The sequence below is a fragment of the Equus przewalskii genome, chromosome 1 (genome assembly GCF_037783145.1).
Source record: "Equus przewalskii isolate Varuska chromosome 1, EquPr2, whole genome shotgun sequence".
In the NCBI taxonomy this organism is placed as follows: Eukaryota; Metazoa; Chordata; class Mammalia; order Perissodactyla; family Equidae; genus Equus; species Equus przewalskii.
Genome location: NC_091831.1, coordinates 1674318 through 1698013, shown reverse-complemented (window position 1 = coordinate 1698013; position 23696 = coordinate 1674318). Strand labels below are relative to the sequence as shown.

At 55.6% G+C, this 23696-nt stretch overlaps 1 protein-coding gene across 50 annotated transcripts in view; it reads left to right on the top strand.

Moving 5' to 3' along the window:
- JAKMIP3 (Janus kinase and microtubule interacting protein 3) overlaps nucleotides 1-21382 on the top strand; it is a 129402-nt gene extending 108020 nt beyond the window's left edge. For 27 of the 50 annotated variants that reach the window (XM_070558631.1, XM_070558852.1, XM_070557385.1 and 24 more), the window contains 3 exons: nucleotides 1000-1041; nucleotides 1623-2718; nucleotides 18845-21382. In XM_070558631.1, the coding sequence (XP_070414732.1) occupies nucleotides 1000-1041; nucleotides 1623-1781 (201 nt within the window). In that variant the 3' untranslated portion in view covers nucleotides 1782-2718; nucleotides 18845-21382. Of the gene's footprint in view, nucleotides 1-968; nucleotides 1042-1622; nucleotides 2719-18844 lie in introns of all 50 variants that reach the window. The other 23 variants (XM_070558040.1, XM_070559720.1, XM_070558180.1 and 20 more) reach the window with 1 other exon arrangement.
- The last annotated feature ends 2314 nt before the right edge of the window (nucleotides 21383-23696 follow it).

The following is a 23696-nucleotide window of genomic DNA, read 5'->3' as shown; positions in this document are numbered from 1 at the left end:
GCACATTCTCTCCCCCCAGATGAATGTCTTTCTCCCTTTGCATCTTAAAGCGAGAGCATTTGTATTAAATACTAGAATTTTTTTTTTTTTCCTTTTTCTCCCCAAAGCCCCCGGTACATAGTTGTGTATTCTTCGTTGTGGGTTCCTCTAGTTGTGGCATGTGGGACGCTGCCTCAGCGTGGTCTGATGAGCAGTGCCATGTCCGCGCCCAGGATTCGAACTAACGAAACACTGGGCTGCCTGCAGCGGAGCGCGTGAACTTAACCACTCGGCCACGGGGCCAGCCCCAAATACTAGAATTTTTTAAATTGGGTGTTTATTCTTTTACTCTCACTAAAGCAACTCTGCATTTCCAATCAATTGTACCACTGCCAGATTTTCTCTTGTGTCTGAATTGGCCTGGTCCCCTTCCCCCCAACCCCAAATGAGGCTCCACATGTGAAGTCCATTCAGGATGGTGGTTGTGCTTTATCTTTTGTGATGGGACTGAGACCAAAACATTGTCTGGGAGCTCTCGTGTTTGCCTGGTGCTAGGAGTGTCTTTCCATGCACAAGACTTCCATCATTATTACTAGCCAGATAGTGGTCTCACCATCACCCGGAGACAGGTGCAGGTGGTTGGTCCCACCCTACAGAGGAAGAGGCGAGAGGTGATGTGACCAGCAGAGGCTCGCTTGTGCTGGGGACACTCTGGACGTGAGGCCTCCTGACCATTGCCCCTAGCCCAGCCTCTGGTTGGGGCAAGGTCCCCAGAATGTGTCTCTAGGCGGTGGCTTCAGAGCCAGGGCATCCTCACAGCCCCTGGCAGCACGCCCCTTAACCGCTGGGCGCCAGCACGCCAGGATTTGCCCCCGCTGGCAGCCCCGTCTTGCTCTGTCTGTGGTCACACGTTATTTCCTGCCAGAAGCCCTACCAACTCTCTTTTCTCTTTCTTTCCCTCCACGTCCCCACCCCCCCTTCCTTTTCAGTTTCTATTTCTGTTCTTATTTTTCTCCTTAGCCTTCATTCTGTGGTCATAGCTCTCCTGGGCACCCCGACGTGGTGAGTGTTTCATCAACTGGGTTTCCCAGCCGGGTCCCGCTCTGCTTCCCGGGGCACCAGGAGGGTCCCTGCACCGCCTGGGGAGCTGCTGCCTGCTGTTCTGGGAGGGGGCGACACCCAGGGCTCTCCAAGGGCTGTTCCAGAGCTGCCCGCAGCCTTCAGACCTCAGTGCCTGCCCGGGGTCAGGGTTCAGAGGGGTCGCCACAGTTAGAGGGGGCGAAGGGCGCTTGCCTTTCCTGAGAAGGAAGGAGGGCAGAGGACTGCCTCCCTCCCACAGGACCTGCCCCAGGAGGGGACATGTGCCTTCTGTTGACGCCTCCAGGCTCCTGCCTCTGGGGCGTCCCTGGAAGCTGTCTGGTGCAGCAGGACTTTCTGTCCTCTTTCTGGAGTTAGTATTGAGTACAAGCGTGGGTTACAGTGGACGTCTGGCCAGAAATGTCGAGGTTTCCCTCACACGCGGGGGAGAGGGCCCTCCCTGTGAGAGCGGTGATCATCCTTTCCCCGAGGCCCTCCTCCCTCCAGCCCCTTCCCTCTCGCCAGGCAGCCTCCCTGACGTGTGTCCTGCGTCTTTTTTCTTCCAGCCCCCAGAGCAGCTGGATCCCGTTCCTCCAGCTGGACCAGAGAGCAGGGGGTTCCCAGGCAGCCAGACGAGGTGCCCCGTCTCACCTCTGAAGATCCAAGAGGGTCTGGTCTCTGCGGACCCCCTCCTGACGAGGAAGAGGGAGAAAGGGGGGCTTTGAGCACCTCTGGGTGGGCAACTGCCCCCTTTGATGAGCCAGAATTAGAACTAGCTTTCTGACCGGGCCCCTCTGCAAGAGGCCTGGTCTTGGCTGCTGGACCCTGGGTCCCTCCTCGGACGCAGCCTCCATCCCAGCTACAGGGATGTGCGAGTTCCCTGCTGAGCAGGTGCAGAGAGCCGCTTCTGTGCAGGAGCGCAAGCGAACCCGGCCCTGGACTCACCTCTCGGTTCCCTCAGCTGCACCATGTGCCTCAGAGGAGGACTCTTGGAAACAGCGCGGGCACCCCACAAGATGACAGCACGGCAGCTGTGGCTGCAGGGGTGACCTTCGTTCAGGGAAACTGGATGGTTTGTCAGGGATGTCCTGAAGATGGTTTCCCCGTGACACCTCCGGTGGGCCACGGCGATGCTGTGACTCGCTCGCTCGCTCGGGTCCTGAGCACTTACTGATGGCCACGTCCCGATGCCCTCCCTTGATTGTGACTCCATCACTCCATGGGAACAGACGAGAGCGTGGCTGCTTCACTGCTCCATGCCGTCAACCCTCCGCCTCCTACCCTGCCCAAGACAGGAAGGCCAAAGTCCGGCCCTGAGCCACCACCAAGGAACGTCGTGGGACTGACCACAGGGAGGGTTAGGGACATGATAATAGGAGGTGGACGAGAGAGGGATGGGCCAACTGGAAAGGGGCCTGACCTTCTCAGAGATCGCAGAGGCCAGAGGCCACCTCTGGCAACGCAGCCCCCGACCCCACGGGGCCCTGGGCGCCCGGCACCCACAGCCCCGAGGCCCACGGCCGCAGGGGGCCAAGCGTGGCCGAGCTGCCCAGCCGGAGCTGCAGCCTTTGCACTCAAGGGGCAGTGCCCAGCGAGGGGCCAGCAGTGTCCCCGTGGTCCTGCAGATGTGAGAAGGGAGCCCGACGCCCAGGTGGCGAGCAGGTAAGACACTGCCATCCGTCCATCAGAGATGGAGCTTTCCCTCTGCCCTCTTCAGGGCCCTAGCCGGGTGCTGGCACTCCTCCTCCTCATGTGCTGGATTCCACCTCATCTAATTCCGCTTTGTCCAGTGTGGCCCGTTTAAAATGTGGTTCCATGTGCTGAGACCCTCCCCCGGGTGTCTATACGGGCGGGTGGGGAGAGGTGGGGTGGGTCACCTCCCACCTCCACCCCTAGACCAGAGGCGGCTCCCTGTGGGCGTCTGTCTGTGGGCTCCTCTCTGGCCCTTCACGTGCTGACCCCCTTGTGGGCCTCCTCAGCCCAGACCCAGGACAGTCCTCCTGAGGCCAGCTGAGCCCTCCCCAAGCCACCTGTGAACCTACCATGGAGACTGTCCTGGAGCCACCAGGACGGCCTCAGCTCCCTCTCAGCAGGGAAGAACTTTTCAAAGGCACTCGGCCATTTCCGCCAACACGGGCTCCAGCCGCTGCCAAGGCCATCGGCCTGCTCCACCCATGTCCCGTCTTGCTGGGCCCAGAAACTCCAGAAAGAGAACACTTCCTATCTTCTCTTGGGGAACACTCCCCCTCTGACCGGCTCCCAGCTCGGAGGGAGAGGCTTCCCTTACGGCCCCCTAAAGTCATGAGGGCCACCTCGCCCACATTGCCTCTCCTTCTGCCCCCAGGGCCCCCAGGTTGCCCACCCATGCATTCCCTGGGGAGGCAGGGCTCCCAGCAGGGAGGAGGATGGGGGGCGGGCACTCCATTGTTGAGCTTTTCTTTCCAAGCAGGATTTCCTAGTGGGGGGTGTTTCTGTGGGGTGTGGCGAGGCTCTGCAGGAGCTGAGCAGGTTCTGTTCTTTGGATCTGTAGGGTGGTAATGGTGGGCCCACGGGTGCCTCTCCTGCCCCTCCCCATCCACGAGCCTCCTATCCTCAAGCAGCAGAGCTGCAGGGGTCCCCCAGGAGCCACAGGGCCTGCAGGAAGGGAGCAAGAGCTGAGGCAGGCCGAGGTGGAGCGGGGAGGAGGGGAGAGGCCGCCTCTGCTGTTTTGCATTCTCTTCATTGCTCACGCAGCACATCTGGGCGCCTGCTCCTTTCAAGAGGCACATCTTGTGTGTGGTGGGCCTGATACAGGACCCCAGGACCAGGCGGGATCTAGCCCCTGTGTCCCCCAGGGGTGCACAGCACAGCCTTGGGCTAGGAAGGTCACTCTAGAGGCTTATTCTAGAACCAACGAGAACCTACCTGGTTGCCCTCTGGTCCCAGAGACGCCCAAGGGCCATATGTGGGGTCGCCTTCCAGGACTTTCACCAGAGTCCCCAGGCTGTGCCCGATCGCACTCAGGAAAGTGCTGAACGCACCGCTGTTGCACTCCTAGTTGCTTGGCGGGGACATTCCACAGGCATGGCCTGGCCTCCAAGGTCACCTGTGTCAGCGTGAAGGACCATCAACGCTGTACGTCACAGCCGCCCACACCTGTGTGGAGGTGCACTGCCCAGAGTCCCCAGATAGGCCACCACGGTGGGCAGAGTTGCTTCTGCCTTGTCAGCATCATTCCTGGCAGCCTTCCCCGGTGAGCCTGCCTGTGGCCATTCTTGGCTCTACAGTGTGCGGGGCGGGGGAGACCTACCAGGATTTGGAAGGCCACTCCGTGGCCCCTGAGCCCTGAGCATGTCTCACCTGTGGAGGGGAGCCAGGGCCAGGTAAGGAGGGCTGGGAGCACGAGAGTGGGGCCGGGGGCGCTGGACAGGCACAGCCTCTCTGGGGCGAGGGCCCCTCCTACCACTCCCCGCCCCCCCATCCCTGGTGACCTTAGGACCCAACATGGATGGCCTGTTGTGCAGAGCCCTTTTGTGAGTGTGGAGACCCAGGGTGACTTGGACCAGCTCCTGTTCCCAGGGTGCTCCCATTGGGGCAGTCAGGGTGGAGGGCAGCGGGCATCACTGAGGCAGGCACAGAGCTGTACTCACGTCTCAGCTCAGGGCTGGCGAGGAGTGGTGGCACGTGCCAGGATGCGTTGCACAGCAGCCTCGTTGCCGGGGTCAGACCCTCTCAAAAGTTTTTGACACAAAGCCGCATGGGAGAAGCCCGTTTGCCCCTCCGCCCAGCTGCCGGCCTCCAGGAATCAGGCAGAGAGTTCTTGAACCCTGGCCAGAGTAGGAAAAAAAATGCGTGAAACAGTTGGCACCAAGCCGTCCTGTCACACCATGTAGAAATAGCAGCCCTGGGCGGTCAGTGAGGGACGTCCCTGCGGCCCGGTAACTCCCTGTAATGGGAGACTGACAGCTAAGACCACAGTGCCACTTTGAATTTGTCAGTCAAGTGGCAAGAGAACAGAGAGCCCCTGAGGCTGCCTGTGGGGAGGCAGTTTGGCACAGAGCTGGGGGCCGTCGGGCTACGGCCACAGCGGAACGGGACTCTGCTGACCCTTTCAGGGCCTCCCTCCCACCACATTCTAGCTGGTCCGTCTCCAGGGTGGGTTTGAGGACATCAGGAAAGACCTGCCATCTTAAGTTGCAGCCAGCAAGGGTCTTTTGTGCTGTCATCCCCCTCCCAGCCCAGGACCACCGACCCCATCGCCCGTGGAGAGCAAGGAGCCCCTGTCACTGGGAGCAACAGTCAGGGCTGTGGGGCTTTCTCTACGCTGCGGGCGTCTTTGTGAACCGCTGCTTCACGCACCCACTGCGGCAGTACCTGCGATACGGGAGCCACCGTGCTTCCACGTCAAGCATTTAAAAATTTTTAAAACTTTTATTATGAAATAATTTTAGATTTAAAGAAAAGTTGCAAAAATAGTATAAAGTTCTCATAGACTCTTCCCCAGCTTCCCCTGGTCTCGTATCTTGCATAATCATCGCACACTTTCGAAACTCCCCCAGTCCACAGGCTTCACTCAGATCCCACCAGTTTTTCTACTGGCAGATGTCCTGTTTCTGTTCCAGGATCCCACACTGCACTTAGTCATCCGTTTCCCTGGTCCCTCCCGGTCCGTGACAGTTTCCCAGCTTCTCCTCGTCCTTCTTGACCTTGACACTAACAGGAACTGGTCAGTCACTGGGTGGCCTGTCCTTCGGTCGGATGTGTCTGGTGTTTTCTCATGATCAGGTTGAGGCTGTGCGTCTTTGTCGAGATGACCCCAGGAGCAGCGCGTCCTTCTGAGTGTGTCCTATCCGGGCCGCACAGTGTCGCAACGTTTTATCACAGGCGATGTTAGCTTTGGTCACCAGGTTGAGGCGGCGCCTGCAAGCTCTCCACAAAAAGGTGTCGTTTGTAATTAGTAAATACCTTGGGGAAGATACTCTGAGACCATGCAAATAGCCTGTTTCTCCTTGAGCTTTGTCCACTCGTGTTAGCAGCCATCCGCGGGTCTTTCCTGCGACCGTGATCGCTGTCCTGTTCTAGCGGTGACGTTCTACTCCCCACATTTCTTCTGTTCTATTAGAATTTTTCTTTCATTTCTTTCTTTATCCAGTTATTTATATCAGTAAGGACTCATGGATATTTAATTTATTTTATGGGTTTTAATCCAACACCATCATTAATTATTTTCTTGATGTAATTGTCCCAGCTTAAGCCCCTGAGCCTTCTTTCCCATTAGCTCCTGTGTCCTTTTGACATGCCCTCTTCCATTTTTTTGAGCACTTTCTTGCTTTCTGTCACCACAGGTTTCTCAAGGTCATCTTGCACTTTCCCCACCCCAGGCCTGAAATCAGCCCCTTCTCCAAGGAGCCTGGTTCCTCTGCTTGGAAAGTGGGGCTTAGGACCAGCCTCTCTGGGGGCTGGGTGTGCTCATTGCTGCCGGGTGACATTAGAGGCCCAGCTGGGAAATGTACGTCTGTGTGCTAACACGTGCTGGCCCATGCTGCTTTGTTTATTTCTGCATCCATCTAGTTATCATCTATCAATCATCTATTTATCGTCTGTCTATCAATCCTTTATCTATCGTCTATCTACCATCCATTCCATCTATCTATCTGGCTATCTATCTATCACGTGTCTCTTGTGAAACCGTGAGTCCAGAAGGACCCCTGAGTTCTGGGCTGACAACGCGAGCTTCACTCCAGCCTTCCCGTGTTCGCCTTTCTTTGGCAGCGTGGAGACGTGCCTCTCCCTGTCCACACTACACATTCTTACTTGCTCACCCCTGGTATCCACACAGAGTAGTTTCAGAATCGCTGAGCCACATGCCCTGTGAGGAACAACACACAACCTGGGTACCTTTGTGTGCATTTCCTTTTATCTTCAGCCTCAGAGTGTCCAGTCAAAACACTCTTCCAGAACAACTCGGATTGGTGCTGCTGTTTCCCGCCCCCTCCGGTAGGTTCGTTGGTTACAGCTTGGGTTCCATATGGACTGCCCGCACAGATTGTTTTTTTTTTTTAATTCACACACAGTAAAGTTCACGGTTTGTGGTGCCCAGTTCTCTGGATTTTGATACAGGCATGAGTCCACCACCGTCACCACATGGGACGGTGTCCTCGCCCCCAACTCCCTCTTGTCGCCCTTTGTGGTCACCCCACCCTCTACCCCCTGGCCACGCTGGTCTGTTTCCCTGGATTTCTGAGTCATGTAAGTGGAACAGCCAATGTGTACACAGAACATGTAGCTTGGGGGTTTGGCTTTGTTCGCTTAGCAAAGTGCACGGAAGATTCTCTCTGTTTCTGTGGTTCGCTCCTTTTGTTGCTGAGTCGTTTCTGTTGCATGGGCGTGCCACAGTTTACCCAGTCTCAAAGGACATCTGCTTGTTTCTCATTCGTGAGTGCAACTGCCATAAACCTTCATGTACAGGTTTTTGTATAAATACAAGTTTTCATTTCTCTTGGGTAAATACCCAGGATTGGTAAGTGTGTGTTAATTTTATAAGAAACTGTTGTCCAAAGCGTCTGTACATTTTGCATTCCCACCAGCCATGTATGACTGTTCCCGTTGCTCTGCATCCTCACCGATATTTGATAGGGTCTGTCTTTTTTTTTTTTTTTTTTGAGGAAGATTAGTCCTGAGCTAACATCTGCTGCCAATCCTTCTCTTTTTGCTGAGGAAGACTGGCCCTGAGCTAACATCCATGCCCATCTTCCTCCACTTTATACGTGGGACGCTAACCACAGCATGGCTTGCCAAGTGGTGCCATGTCCGCACCCGGGATCCGAACCGGCGAACCCTAGGCCGCCAAAGCAGAATGTGTAAACTTAACCACTGCGCCACCGGGCCAGCACCTGTCTTTTTTAATGTCCATTCTAATGGGGGTGTAGTGGTATATTATTTTGGTTTTAATTTGCGTCTGTCTAGTGATGTTGGACATCTTTTTTTATTTTATTTTTTTGAGGAAGATTAGCCCTGAGCTAACTGCTGCCAATCCTCCTCTTTTCTTTTTTTCTGAGGAAGACTGGCCCTGAGCTAACATCCATGCCCATCTTCCTCTACTTTCTATGTGGGACGCCTACCACAGCATGGCTTGCCACACAGTGCCATGTCCGCACCCGGAATCCAAACCGGTGAACCCCAGGCCACCAAAGTGGAACATGCAAACTTAACCGCTGCGCCACCAGGCCGGCCCCCGGACATCTTTTTATGTATTGATTTTGTGCATCCATATGTCTTCTTTGATCAAGTATCTGTTCAAATCTTTTGCTCATTTTTGAATTAGATTGTTTACTTTTTACTTATTGAGTTTTAAGACTTATTTATGTATTCCAGGTACACTCTTGATTGGATATATGATCCAAAAGTATATTCTCCAGATCTCTCTTTTGTCTTTTTATTCTCTTACGAGTACCTTTTGAAGAGAAGTTCTTAATTTTGATGAAGTCTAACTTATCAACTTGTTGTGTAATGGATTGTGCATTTCTTGTTGGCCTTTGCCTGATTCAAAGTCGCGAATATTTTTTCCCATGTTTCCTTCTAGAATTGTGTGGTTTTATATCTTACATTTATATCCCCGATCCATTTTAGTTATTTTTGCATATGGTGCGTGTTTTCAGTTGAAGCACATTTTTTGCATGTGGTCGTCCATCCCTGTCTTCTCCTACCTCTGGTTGTAAAGAACTCTTCCTCTTTTTGATTAAATCCCTTCTGCTTGGCTAGACCAAGTCCCCACTGTGTGGTCAGCCCCATTCTGGCTGGAGTGTCCTCCCTGACTCCGAGTCACCATGGCAAGCAGGGGGACAGTGCTGCTGCTTGCTGGAGTCCTCTGAGCTGACCGCACCAGGTGTCCCTGTCCCCATTGGATCCTGGAGATGGGTCTGGGTCACCAGGGACCTCGCCTGCCCAGCTCTGGGTCTGGAAGCTCGAGATGTGTGAGATTAACTGTCAGCAGATCCAGATTTACAGCTCCTGGCAGAGCGGGCGCCGAATGCCAATGAGCAGCCCCCGCTCCTGGGAAGCCTGGTCTCGGATTGCTTGTGCTGCGCTACCGCCAGCCGGGCTAGAAATGATGGCTCTGCTGTCATGTTTGTAATTCAGGGGTAAGCTGCCCCTGTTCGGAAGGCATCCACAGTTAATGAGCATTGTGCACGTATGGAACAGGAGCCTCCATTTTAAAAAATATCCATGATACTCTCCATCATAACCCAACGAAATTTTCTTAATTTGTATATATTGTTTTATGTTTGAAAGAAAAGAAACAAAAGGTGAGCTGTTTGATTCCTCGTGGAAGCTTCACCCGAGTGTGAACAGCTAGCTCTCTGAGGCTGTTTGTTGCGGGCGGCAGAGCTCAGGGACTGCGCTCCTCAGGCACTGCCTGTCTGCCTTGGGAACAGGGACCCGGTGCCTGCCGAGGTGATGGAGGCCCTCAGATACCAGGCATGGAGGGGCCCTGCCCGGGCGCCCAGAGATGCTCCCTGGGGGCAGCCAGCCTGTCAGGGCGGCTTCATCAGCCTGGCTCCAGTCCCAAGTGGGAATGAGGAGGTTCTCGGAGGCTGAGGTCACATGCGTGCTTGTGTGATGGCAGGCAGCAAGCCCGTGCATCGTCCCACTCACGTGGAGCCATGGGGTCACACTGTATTTGCATTTCAGAATGAGCTGGCTTGCAGGGTCGCTGCTGGCGTGCATGGTTGCTTGCAGCTGTTGTTCCCGCCGCGCCATTCCTCGTCACGGAGTTTCTCCATCTTTCTCTCCTTGATGCGCAGGTTTGTGTTGGTCCTGATGCTGGCTCTGGCCGCACACCTGCCGTGGTCTGGGGTGGCCCATCTGGTTATTTTGTTCTTTATAACGTCCATGGACACACTGACTCCTAACCATACGAACCCGTCCCATCACCTGATTGCCAAGAGGTAACTGCCATCTGGGACCCTGGTGCAGAGCCCACGTATAGAGCTTTGTGGCAGACACGTATGTTTCTAAAAGATGTAATTTTTATTGTTTTTAAGGCTTTATAAAAAGAGACGTCATGCTTCAGGTACCTTTTGGACGTACTTTGTGCCTAACATCACCGTGCTGGGACCCACCCGTGCTGCAGTGCGCGTCTGCTTGTCGGTGTTTGTGACTCATTCCTGGGGCTCTCCCTCCCCTCTGACAAACATTTGGGCTTGGCTTTTGTAGACATTGCTTCTTGAGCATTCTTGTCAATCTGTTAAGGTGCCGGTGCAGGAGTTTCTTCTGGGTGTCCGCCTAGGAGTCGAAAAGCCAGGTCAGCCATACAAATGCGCAAGCTTCAGAGATAGCACCCAACTCTTTTCCAGTTCGCGTCAGGTTTGGAGTGGTTTATTTTTTGCTCTTTGTTCAGAATCCTTCTGCTTTTACCTTAAGGCAAAGGTTTTTCTCTAATGTTACTGGGAGATTTGCACACACTCTCAGGCAGAAATTGAATAACTGGCCTGAAGCCAACGGTTTCCCCTCCGCCTTTATTGCTCTGTTGTCTAATCTGTTCTTGCCCGTCGCAGCTCTTGGCCCACAGCCAGCTGTCTAGCGACCTGTAATGTAACCGTCTTGGTTAAAGCAATAATGGATCTTTTTACTAGCATGACCGTGAAGCCATTAATAAGAGAGGCCATTATGAGAGAAGTCAGCATCAGAAAAGATAGCTGGACAGCCCCTTCTAGGGCTGTGAGAGCAGCTGCCTGGAACCCAGACAGGAAACAAAATGGAGAACCGATGGCAAGCAGGCAGAAAGTGTGTGCGCGGGTGTGCGCCCTCTCACATGCCTGTGCACCGTGTGTCTGTGTGTGTGTTTTGTCGTGTGCATGTCTGTGCATTTGGGTGGGTACGTGTGGTCAGGCAGAGGCCTGGGAGCCTGGGCAGAGGATTCTGCACCCACATCAGCCAGGAGGACTGTCCATGTCCAGGAGGGACGGGCAGAGCTGGTGTCCAAATGCCCTTCTGGCCGTGACCTGGAGGGTGCAGCCCTGACCCTGGGAACTTCTGGGCTGGGGTGGGCTTGGAATCCAGTGTGCTCAGATGGTTAGAAGGTAGAGAATGCACCAATGCCAGCCTGGGCGGGTCCCTGCACCGTGAACACAGCTCTTGAAGCTTCCTTCCCTGCCCCACCTCTGGAATGGTCCCCCTGACCCCCAGGTGTGGCCCCTCTCTGGAATGGTCCTCCCGGGAACCAGGGGTGGGGGCTTATGGGGGACCGTGGGAAAGAGAACAGGCCCCACCTCAGCTATGCTGAGCAGCAGTGAAGGGGTGAAGCCCGCCTTTGTCACCACGCTCTCCAGAGCCTCACGTGCGTCTCCTTGTGTGCTGCTAAGAGCCCAGTGGCTCGGGCCATGGATGCACTGCGGGGATGCTGGGTCAGGTCAGCGTGGGCTGTGCTGCTTTGGTGCCCTGGCCAACCACACCATGTCAGTGCTCTAGGCTGGGGGACCAGGACACACGGCCCCAAAGCAGCCTGTGCTGCCTCCTCTGCAACAGACGTCAGGAGCCATTGATGCACAGAGGCTGTGAGAGGCGCAGCAGGGGCCGCTCTGTCAAGGCAGGCTGAGGTCAGAGGCAGAGCGGGCAGTGGGAGGGAAGCAGGCAGAGCCCAGTGCCCACCTGCCTGGCGGTGGGACCATGGAGGCTGCAGTGGCGCCTTGCAGGGTGCCCACAGCCCCATGCACGGGGCAGCCGTGGCAGGATCTAGAACAAACAACCTTCCCAGTCTGGTGGTGTGGGGGGACCCAGAGATCTGCTGTGCCCCGAGGCGCCTCTGGCCTGGTGCCTTTAAGCGAGGCTGCTGCACGGGGTGCCGGGCTGTTCCCAGCAGAGGTACAGCCTCCTCCGCCAGCCTGCCCTCTCAGCTTTCTTGATACTGTCTCCCCTCACTGGCTCCCATGGAGTCCCCACCGCCTGCCTCCCAACACCTGTGCTCAGCTCCCATTCTCACCAGGATGGGCGTCTCGGGTGTGGCCCTCTCCAGCCCTCAGCTGCTCCCTGCCCGGAGTCTGCTCCAGGGACCTCCTTGCCCAGGGGGACCCCTCCCCTGCTGGCTCCTGGCTGTGCTCTGGCTTCCTGGAGGAGGAGGCAGAATAAAGGTCACCAGGGGCTCCGAGCAGACAGCTTTGGGGAGAACTAATGGAAGTGCGGCCCCCTCTGCTTATAGGCCATCTCCCAACATTCTTCCCCTGCCTTCCCCTTCACTCCAGGGAACCGGGCTGGGGCTCAGGGTCCTGGGGGCTCTGGGAGGCTGGGGGCCTCGCTTCCCATGAGAGGAGGTAATTAACTCCGAATCTTGAGTTATATCTCCAGAGTGCCAGGTTCCATCCAGGACACGCAGCCAGCGAGGTGGGAGAGAGGGTGGCCAGGCAGGGTCTTCTGGAGCCTCTGGCCTGGCCTGGCATCCGAGGGAGACAGGAATGGTCTGGACATGGGTGAGGCCAGGGACCCGCCATCTCCCAGGCCTCCTCTGTGGTTTCAGGCCTCTGGCCATTGGAGTCACTGCCACGCCCCTTGCCCTCACCCTCCCGCCCTCAAGCTTCAGGACCATTTCCGTCTGCCCAGGGTGCACGGAGGTGAGGGGCAACAAAGAACCGTGAAAGTGGAAGCTGAAGGAGACCCTGGAATGTCAATGACTGAGAGACTGGGGGGTCCTCTCCTCTTGTCCAGGGTGGCTCAGTGGCCTCCCTGCTCACCTCCACAGCGGTCCCAGCGTCCATCTCTGGTCATTCTGTACCAGTTCTTCTCTAAGCCAGATAGTCTCACTTGCCTGGCTGCCAAGTTCAGCATGGGCGATGTGGGCACGTCCACCTGCAGGGGGTCAGCAGGGCGGGGCTCCATTGGCTCCTGGAGGGGCTGGACTGAGGCCCTGGGAAACATCCCCCTGGGCTTCTGGAGCTTAGCAAGGTTGCTGAGGAGGCCTGCTTCCTAGTGCCCTCTCCAGATGGGTCTGGAGAGGCAGCCCTTGTCTCTGGGGTCAGGAGGCTGGCGTCTGGCCAGTGCACGTTGGAAAAAGCATCCCAGATGGAAAGAAGCGAGGTCAAAGCTAACACCGCTTTGCAGGAGCTCCTGTGGGAGAACAGGTGTGTTTGTGACTTGAACCCGATGTGCAGACAGAGGTGCAGTGGCTCCGCCCAGGGCGTTCCTACACGGCGTCCACCTCCTGCTGAATGGGGATGGAGGGACACTGATCGTCAGGGCGAGCAGTGCTTGGTCCAGGGCACAGTGACTGGTGGCATTGGGCGGGAACTGGGCTTCAGATGCCACACCCTTGGTTTGCTCCACGGCCAAGCTGACCTCAGGCCAAGGTCAGGCTGTGAGCCTGCACACACAGGCAGCCTCGACCAGGGCAGAGGACACAACTACAGGCACCCTCGATACCTGGCCAGGTAGAAGTGCCAGGGGTGTCAAGGCCGGCAGGACATGCCAGTGACTGTCCCTGGGCCCCAAGGAGGAAGTGGGCAGCACCGAGGGGGCACACTGTGGTCCTGGAATTGACTGCTATGGCTGAGGGCAAGCCTAGATCACTAATTCCCAAATCACTGGGAAGAAAACCCGGTAGACAGCCCACTATGCTCATATAGTCACATTCTATAACATCAGCCTTAAGGGAAGAAGTGTTTGGAGCCCCAGGAACACAATTTCATGGCAGTGGCCTTCAAACTCGAGTGAACCTGAGTCACCTGGAAGGCTTGTTAAACCAATCCTGCGGCCCACCTGCAAGGGGGCCTGGTTCCACAGGGTGGGGGCGCCCACGAGTCTGCATTTCTGACAAGTCCAAGAGATGCTGAGGCCTCCAGCCCTGGATCCCACTTTGAGAACTGTTGAGTTTCTGGTGGGGAGGGACCCCACAGACACCTTCAGCCTCTCCATGGGACTGGGGTCCAGAGGGGACCTCTTTGTATCTTTTTTTTTTTTTTTGGAAGATTAGCCCTGAGCTAACATCTTCCACCAATCCTCCTCTTTTTTGCTGAGGAAGCCTGGCCCTCAGCTAACATCTGTGCCCATCTTCCTCTACTTTATATGTGGGACACCTACCACAGCATGGCTTGCCAAGCCGTGCCGTGTCCACAACCAGGATCCAAACTAGTGAACACCGGGCCGCCGAAGCGGAACGTGCACACTTAACCTCTGCGCCACCGGGCCAGCCCCACCTCTTTGTATCTTGACTACGATGTTCCTCTGTTTGAGTTTTCCTAAAGCCATGTGCTGGTACACTCTGGGATTTTAACGCCCTCCACGCCCCTTTCCAACAGGGTCTTTGGTCTCCATCACGCTGCGTTAGTCAGCCCTTGTCCGTGGGTGTGAGATGTTGGAGAAGCTGTGGCTGCCACTCAGCAAGTGTGGCAGTGGTTGAAAGTACAGCTCCGGAGTCAGGCGGGCCTGGATTTGGGTCCCGCCTCTGCCCTCTCTTAACCATGCAGCCATGACAGGTGAGATGACCTGTGTCCACCTTGGCCTCCTGCTCTGAAAAGGAGTCAGCTCCTTGAAGTGTGGAGGGTAATCAGGTAACGTGTCTGCATTGGTCAGGGCTCTCCAGAGGGACAGAGCCAATGGGATGTGTGTATCTATCTATCTAATCTCTCACCATCTCTCTGTCTGTCTGCAGTATGTGTGGAGAGGGAATTACCATAAGCAATTGGCTCACACAGTTATGGAGGCTGAGAAGTCCTAAGATCTGTAGTGGTCAAGCTGGAGACCCAGGAGAGCTGATGGCCTAGCTCTGGTCCGAGTCAGAAGGCCCGAGACTCAGGAGCCCTCTGGTGTAAATTCCTGTCCGAAAGCTGGCAGGAAGAGACCCAGGAAGAACCCTTGCCTCAGTCCAAGTCTGGAGACAGGGAAAGACTGAAGTCCCCACTCAGCAGTCAGACTGGAGGGTTTCCCTCTTCCTTGGCCTTTTGTTCTAGCCAGGCCTTCAACTGATTGGATGAGGCCCACCCACATTGGGGAGCGCAACCTGCTTTACTCAGTCTATCAATTCAAATGCTAATCTCATCCTGAAACACCCTCACAGACACATCCAGAATCATGCTTGGCAAATGTCTGGGCCCCCGTGCCCAGTCAAGTTTCTGGGGTCAAGTTTCTGCCGGTCAAGGGCCTGGGGCAATGTCCTCACCTGCTCCATGAAAGTGGCCGCTCCCTTTATTATGTGTTTCCTAGGCAGCTGCAGAGTCGAACCAGGAGGAGGAGCCCCAGAGCAGGCCCACTGTGCATGTGAAGAATGGAGAGGACCGTCCCAGCGTCTGTGTGAGCCACGCCGTGCTCCCCTCTGTGGGACCTGGGGCCAGGGGCCCTCACAGGTGGCCCAGGGCAGGCGGGATTGATGGCAGTGCTGGCGCCATCTGTAGGGTTGACAGAAAGGCCCGGTGGAGAGCTAGGAGGGGAGGAGCCTAAGCCGGGTCTGGGCTAGGCCGTCTGTTTCTTGATATTTCCCCCCAGATGAGAGCTTTAGGGAAAAGGACCTGGGCCCAGACACGTTTATTGTTGCCATTTGCTTCTGTTTGGTTTGAAAATGTTTGGCTGCAGTTTCCCAGGCAGACAGAGCTGCAGTGGAAGGGTTCTGTCTTTCAGCCCACTCCTCGTTGTCCTGTGAGCTGACAACACGTGTATTTGTGTGTGTTCTTCTCGTGGCGGTGGGGGGGGGGGGAGATCTGGGGCACAGGAAGTAGGTGGCGTTGTTTCGGGGCAGAGAGCAAAGGTCGGGTTGTAGGGTCTCACCCCTCTGTGAGTGCCAGTGTCTGTGGAATCGGGCTCTCCTACGTGGCCTTCCACCCGGCCCTGCTGTGGGGCACCCGGGTTTACGTGCTTACGTGCGTTTCTGGACACCCAGTGAGGCCTCGGGCCGGAGCTTTCCCATGGGCTCGCCATCTGCAGTTGGCTCCAATCCAAGCGGGCTTTTCCGACCTCGGGCAGGTGCCGGTCTCCCCTGCCAACAGCTCTATGTTTCCCAACTGTCGAGATCCCAGTGGGAGTCCCCAGCGCAAACACAGACGGCGGGGCCTGCTACTTGGCTCTATTTGGACGTCAGGCAGAGTGTTCTTTCCCAATCTGTGTGAGCGACTCCGTTGGCACACATCCCTGATGGGTGTCCCCGGGGGAGTCCTGCTTCCACAGCTCTGGACGAGGTTCCGACCTCTTCATGCCTATTGGGCTGGGCACCCACACAAAATTGCCCTGCAGGGTCGTGGCCCCTCCAGAGGCCCTCCTGTCCCCTTGTCCCTCCTCTGCTCGTTTTGGCACTGTGAAGCGAACCCAATTCAGGGCTTTGTTATCAACTTATTCCTGTACTCGATCAGCCATCCTCAGCAGAGCGCAATATAAAAACCGGTCCTCCAGAAGGAAGGGCATGGCTGAGGTCCTTGGTCCCCACCTTCATTGGGACATCTCCCCATCACAGGGCAATTGTGTGTCTGTGGGACTCTGTCCCGCTGGGCTTTGAGCTGGTTGGGGACCCTCCCACCTGCACCGCCATGTGCCACGTGCTCCCTCCGTGTCCTGTGTCTCTCCCATCACACAATGCCCTCCTCCCTCGTGAACTGTGACCTCCATGAGAAGCAGCACCGGGCCCGGTGTTCCTGGCTTGCTCACTGTGGAATCCTCAGTGTGGCCCCCAGTAAACACTCAGCCTGGCCCCTAATACACATTCAAATAAATATTTGCCACATGAACAAACAAATCCGTGAACAGATGTGCTCACGGAGGCCAAAGACCACATCTTATGCGTTCTGCAGCCTGAAGGTCTGCCATAGTTCCTGGAAACAGTGGAAGCAGAGGGCTCCAAGGGTCCCCAAGACCAGCCACATGCTCAGTGATTCACGAGACTTCTCAGGACTCAGCACTTAGTGGTACCATGGCTGAGATTTATTGCAGCGATGTAATCAGGATACACAGCTGAATCTGGAAGGGCGGAAGACACAGGTGGAGTGTGGAGGGGTCCATGAGCGGATCTCCTGTGCTCTCCCTCCCATGGAGGCCACACAGAGCACACTCTCCCCTAGCAGCGAAAATGCAGCCATGTGTGTGCAGCATTTCCGCCAGGGAAGGCCATTGAGACTCAGAGTTCAAGGGTTTTATTGGGGCTACTTGTCTGGGTACCTCCTGACCTCTCCAATGCCAGGCGCTCAGAAGGAAGCAGGTGTTTGCCATAAATCATGTCATTTGCACAAACAGTCTAGTGCAGCCCATGAGCACAACCTTATCATACAGGGAATGTTTCAAAAACCAGGTTTCCAGACACTAATCAAGGGCCAACATGGCCAGCAGGCCCTTCTACAGACAGCACCCTCAGCTCCTGCCCACAGAGCAGCTCTTGAATGAGGAGTCTGGGGGGGTCTGTCCTAGCACTGGGCCAGGGCCTCGGTGGGGCCCTGAGGAGCCCCCTGGGGCCATGAGACCGAGGTCAGACCCACGAGATGATCTCACGCTCGCCTGTCCTATGTCTTGCGTGGCTCCAGCTTGGATGAGCTCTTGGGCTGACTGTGGGGACAGTCAGGAAATTGGGCCAGTGTCCAGAAAAGGGAGGGGCAGAGGACCCTGTATCCCCCAGAGGAGATGGGACTCAGGGTGGGGCAGAAGGGTCTTGGGAAGCCTGGAAGCAGAAGCATGCCTCTGTGCATGTGTGTGTGTACACGTGTGTGTGTGGGTAAGTGTGCATGTGGAGTGTCGTGGTCATGGTTGAGGGCAGAAAGTGCCCAATTCTGGAGACAGTGGCAGTGAACGAGTGTGTCAGCAAAGTGGGGCAGGACTGACTCAGGAGAGGGGATCAAGTGACCGCGTTGCCCAGATGTGGTTGTCTTGTCCCTTCAGTTGGGGGAGTAACTTTTTAGAATTCTGCACGAGATTTTCAACCAGACTTCTGTTCTCTATTTGCATGTGTGCACTTCCTGGTAGCCCCAGGCTATTGTCATCTTAATTCAGAGAGGCAGGGGCATGGGGTGGGGAGGGGCCCTGGCTCCGGTCAGCCTAGAAGTGTGACCTCAGGAGATGCCTTTTCGGGGGCTTCAGCTTTTCCATCTGCAAAATGGGAGGGCTAGACTGGAGGGTCCCTTCATCTCTAACATTCTAGAAATGGATGATTTGACGAGAACCTGTTTAGAAATGAATCGGGTTAAAGGCACAAAGAACAGGGTGTTGCTTCAATTGCCGCAGAGCTTTCAGCTGTGACACATGACGTCTTGGGGGGCGTCAGTGTGCGTGTGTGGTTCTACTGCCTGTGGTTTGCGTGCTATTGGGGGAATCTCCTCTTACTTAGAAGTTAGGTAAAAACCGAAACTGAAAAACAAAACAAAAACTTCTACAGCCTCTCCTAGATTAGACAGCTGTGGGATTTCCAGGGGTTCCGCCCCAGACCCTCCTCCCTACCTCTCCCAATCCCCTCCCCCTGCCCCCCTACTCTCACTGCTGCCTCCCCAGGGGCTGATCTGGGGCCCACCCTCCTTGTTACAAGGAACCTGAGCGGCTCCTTCACACCTTGTTCCAAACATTAAAAATGGGGTAGAAACATGGGCATCTGCACATGGCTTCCCGAGGCCCCGGGACGCATCTTTGCAGCCTCTCCATCTCCTGGGAAGAGCCCTTTGCGTCTCCCGGGCTGGAGGCTCCGGATGTGATGCTGGCTGGTGCTGGAGCCAGCGTAATCTGCCCGTCCACGTGCAGAGCCCATGGTGGTCAGCACCCTCGCCTGTGGGGTTCCTCCAGACCGTCTCCACCGTGAGGGTTGCCCACGAGTGCCTCAGATGTCTCACACTAAAATCAAGCTTTTGTCTTCACTCTTTTTCAGAGAGAAAACAGCAGGTCGATGAAGCCAGTCTTAAGTGTGATCTCCATTCCTGCCCAGCGCTCTGGCGCAAGCCCAGGAGAGTCTCCCGGCTCTGGGATCCAGAATGACTCCCAGTGGGAGGTGGTTCTTCTGTTGACCTGGCTCCCTTGGTGGTCTGAGGTTGTCACCCTCAGGGCTGAATTTGTGAGCAGTGTGTGTGTGTGTGTGTGTGCACGAGTCTGTGTGTGTGTGTGCACACATGCTCAACTGGAGACCCACAGGATTTCAGCTCTTCTGAGGCACCTAGAAGCTGACACGCTGGGTAGTGAGACGAGCAGCCGGGTGAGAATGTAACAAACGTTGTATGAAAGAAATCGACTTTGTTACCGACTGGCTTGAGGGAGGGACGACTGTGTTGTCTGGAAGTGTTAGGTTCATTTTATATTTGTGTCGGGAGAAATGTTCAGCTCTGGTGCAGACACTGGTGGCAGCCAGACCACGCTTGACTCCCTGGGTTGAAATTGAGAGAAAACTTATAGGATCAGACAGATACGCTTTTCTTTGGTGGGTGCAGGGTTTCTGCTGGGCACTGCGCTATTAATCAGCCCCTGTCCAAGAAGAACTCATCCTTTCTGTTGTCATTAAAGGTCAGTTACTTATTCACGTGGACAAGACTTGGGGCCAGTTGACTGCTTCCCTAGCTGAGGCTGATGTCAGGGTTTTCATCTCAAGTCTGAAATCTTGTTTAACCTTCCATCCATAGTTTTGTCTCGTTCTGATGACTGCATCCTCTTGGCACATTTGTTGTACTCAGAACCGAATGGCAAACAATAGTCTTGCATTAATAAAAGCCACCACGGAGCTCTGGGTGAGCTTCCAGTTTGAAGGCTGATAGACTGTAGAGGCGTCAGATGCACTCCGTAACCCCGAGCACTGCCCGTGGGCCTGTGCTCCGCTGGGGAGCTCCTGCCCCGACGTACACCTGCACAGGACAGCAGCTGTGCGAGTTGGCCGTTTAGGATCTAAAGATGTGCATTTGAAACCCAGCTTCACATTCCTTGTGTTTCTTTGGACCATTGTGCTTTTGCATGTTGTACCTATGTCTGGAGTAGTTCATATGCCCTCACCACACGCTCCAGACACTCAATCAGAGCTTTGTAATTAAAAAAAGCAAACTCTACAGGAAAGAGAAGCATGTAAATATGTACCAGTGCTTATGAAGCTGTTGTGGTTTATATGTAAAGAGTATTTACACAGCAAAGGGAAAATGGCTCAGTGAATGTTTTAAATAACTCTCCATGTACCAGACTGTATTTGTGTCCCTGCCGTGTTCCTGTAAGCACACGGTTATTTGCAATGTCAATTCTTTAGACATCATTGTTTTTATTCGTGTATCACAGGCACCTTCTTTTCATCTGATTACAAAATCCAGCATTTCAGGACTGGGCTTTTGCCAAAACAAAAGGCAAGTATGAACATTTGTCACTGATTCCTGCTGGTCCAGTGAGCATCTGAAGAATTCAAGTGTTTTAAAATAATGTGCATTTTCTAAACCCTGGAGTATACCTTTTATTCAAAGTCAGTGGGCTGGATTGAATTTCCTGCAAGTATTTGTGCTCTCTGACTGCTAGCTCTTCAAGCAGGGGAGTCTGTGTGTAAATGCATCGCTTCCTGATGAAGCAAGAGGAGGGACCCGAAACGTTGCCAGAAATGTTTACTGTGTAACCAAGACATGGACATGTGTACAGCGTCACAATTATCAACATAATCACACTGTGTGCACAATACCCAGAACGACATAAATATTTTCATTTGTCTAAGCTAGAAATCCATGTAAATTGCAGCTTCCTTGTTGACACAGATGTGTGTGAACCTCGTTTCCACAGTCTGGCGTGCCAGTTGCTGAAGGACTGTGGCTCTTCCTTAAAGTGATCTGCCCTCGAAGAACCCATAGCCTTCAGGACCCGCTGCGTGCCTTACACGGCTGGTGAACACCAACGCTGGAAGTCAGGAAGGAGGGAGTGCCGGGAGTGGGTTTGGAGGCATGTGACATTAATCTACATTTCCCATCACCCCATCATTGAAACCTTAAGATGGCTTGTGTGTTTTAACACAGTAATGGGTTTATGTTTAGGCTCAGGAAAATCAAGGTGTAAATATATGTATCAAATCATATATTTGTTTACTGTATATTTTTAAAAGCTTTACTGTAAATTTATGCAAAAACAAATTAGGACTCGTTTTTCTCCTGGCACCATGCCGGGGCAGCATTTGTGTTCTCTGAAGCAATTCCTTAATAACCACATTCTAAACGTGATATTCTGTTCAGTGCTAAACAGTATTTACAGGCCTAAAATAGGTTTGTATGGTGATCAACTACAAAATTTTACACATATTTTTGTATTGTGATTCCTATGATATATACCAGAGAATTTTTACTTATTTGTAAATTACTGTACAGTTTTAATAAAAAAAAGATTGTTTTAAATCTTAGAATATCAAAGTTCCCCTCCTCACAAGGCATTAAAGTTTGGACTTATCGGCTATGTTAGCCACTTCTGTGTTCCGTGTCCATTCTCTGAGCAACGATGCCTCCTTCCACACAGCAAGGGAACCTGGGCCTTCTGCATGCTGGGGAGGGGGAGCCAGGCGTCTTACCTGCAGCCTCACCTTAAATCATGGCAAATCACTTGGAGGACAGGTTCTGAAATCAGAGGTACCTCTGAAATCAGCACCTCTGGGAGGTCAGCCACCAGGGAGGCCCCCTCCTGTAGCTGTTTTATCAAATGAGAACCGGAAGAGAAAATTCAAATAAGTTAAAAGAGTGAAAGAATTTTTAGGAACGAGTAAGAACACTTGGCAACAGATTTCAGCGGAGGACGACCCCACACATGTGAGTAAAGGTCACTTTATTGATTATTTTGGGGGAGGGCAAACCAGAGGTGGGACGAGGGAATGGAAAAGTTGCTGATTCATCTCTGCAGAAGGATGGGCGCCAGTACTCCGGGGTCCCCGCAGTGACTCTCATTATCCCAGCTTATGCTTTGAAATGCTGGCTGCGCTAACAGAATGAAAAGGATGTCTTTTCCTTAAAGATCGTCTCTGCAGGGCGCGACGGAGTGACTAGCCTCGCCCTGTGACCCTCTGCTGTGTCTCACCCAAAAACCTTGAACTCGGCTTTAAGGGAGATAGGGAGCAGCTCGCGTGGGCGCTTCCCTGTCCCCCTACTCCGACCTTCGCGACTCGCCAGACGATTTGGAGTCAGAGGCTCCTTGCCCTGTGTGGGAGCTCCCACGGGGCCCAGGAATGTGGCTGGCCTTCCGATGGACTGTGGTTTCCTCAGTGCGTGCTCCCTGCCCGCCCGCCCTTGCTGCGGGTTGAGCGGGAGGTCGGGACCCACGCGCGCCCCGAGGGCGAACAGCGGCCCTTCGCTGGGACGGAGCGCGCGCCCCGGCCAGGCTGGCGCGTTCAGCACTCGAGGCGTGGACAGCGCCAGCACCGCGCGGGCGCCTGCGGGCTGGGGGCGGGCTGGGGGACAGGGGCGGGGAGAGCGCGAGCCCCTGGCCGCCCCGTCCACACGCGGCGCGCAGACCCGCGCAGGAGGCTCCGCGACCGGCCGCCCCTCGCCCGCTCCCGCCATGGCCGCACGCCGGCCGCAGGAGCCCGCGAAGCCTCTGCCCGCGTGCCTGGGGACGCTGGGCACAGGCAGCCCCCGGGCCCGACCCAAGCTCGGGGGCGTCTTCCGCTGCGTGGAGGACGCCTTTGAGAACAAGACGCTGCAGTTGGACGCGCTGGGCGGCGGTCGCCGGGACCCTCGGGCCAGAGAGCCCTACAGTGGGCTCCGCGGCGACCCGGAGCGACCCGGTGAGCCAGACGAAGACGGCCCAGAGGCCGCAGCAAGTCTCCAAGAGCACCCTGGAGCGCCCCAGGCCCGCGGCCCACAGCAGGTAGTGGCCGCAGGGCAGAGGCTGCGGAATGGCGGGGCCTGTGCGAGGGGGACGCGGGCCCTGGACTCCTCGAGAGACGCCGCACACCCACGCCGGAGGCCGCAGGGCGGTGGGCCAGGGGTTCGTCCTCTTCCTAAACCCCCCAGCTCCTCCGAGGGGCGGGGCGCGAGGGCTCCCAGCGGGGCCTCCTCCTCCCTGACTGGCGAGTCTGGGCCCGGGACTTTTCTTTCCCGCGCGCCCGCCTCAGCCCCGCCCGGCGGTCTGGGCCTCTCCAGCCCTGGTTCTGGGTCCCTGGTCCGTCCCGGGTTCTGGAGAGCTGTCTCTCTGTGTGTCTCTCTTGGTCTCGCTGTCTCTTTCTCTCTTTGTCTGCCAACTTGTCCCCTCCCTCCTGCCCCTAAGCTTCGCGAGCTGACCGTGCTTGGAGCAGCCTTGCGAGGAGGTGCCTCCACCGCCCAATCCCAGGGTCAGTGGACGGACCGGTGCTCCCGGCCCGGCCCTGGCCATCCGCTAAGGATCCCGGCTTTGGCCAGAGACACCTTCTCACACAGCGTCCAGCTCCTGGAGTGCCTGGAACTGGATTTGAGATTGGGTTCAATCCCCGTTGCCTTGGATTCTCGGGTCACCGGGAAGCGGGCCCTCGGCTGGGCAGGGGCGAAGGCGGAGCCTGGCAGGACATTGCTGGATCTCTCCCACCCTCGTTCCTGAGGTGCAAACTCCACATACACACTGGCCGGGACCTGTCGCAACGCTCTCCTCCCCTCCTCCACCCTGCACGCGTCTGCCGGTCCCCGCGGGACCCGGGGCGCAGGGATCCCGGCCTGTGGCTGCCGCAGGTGTCTGGGGCCGGGGAGTTGGGGGTGGTGGTCGTGGTGTTGAGCACGGCCGGGACAGGGCTCGAAGGCAAAGGAGCAGCTGCGGGCCGGGGG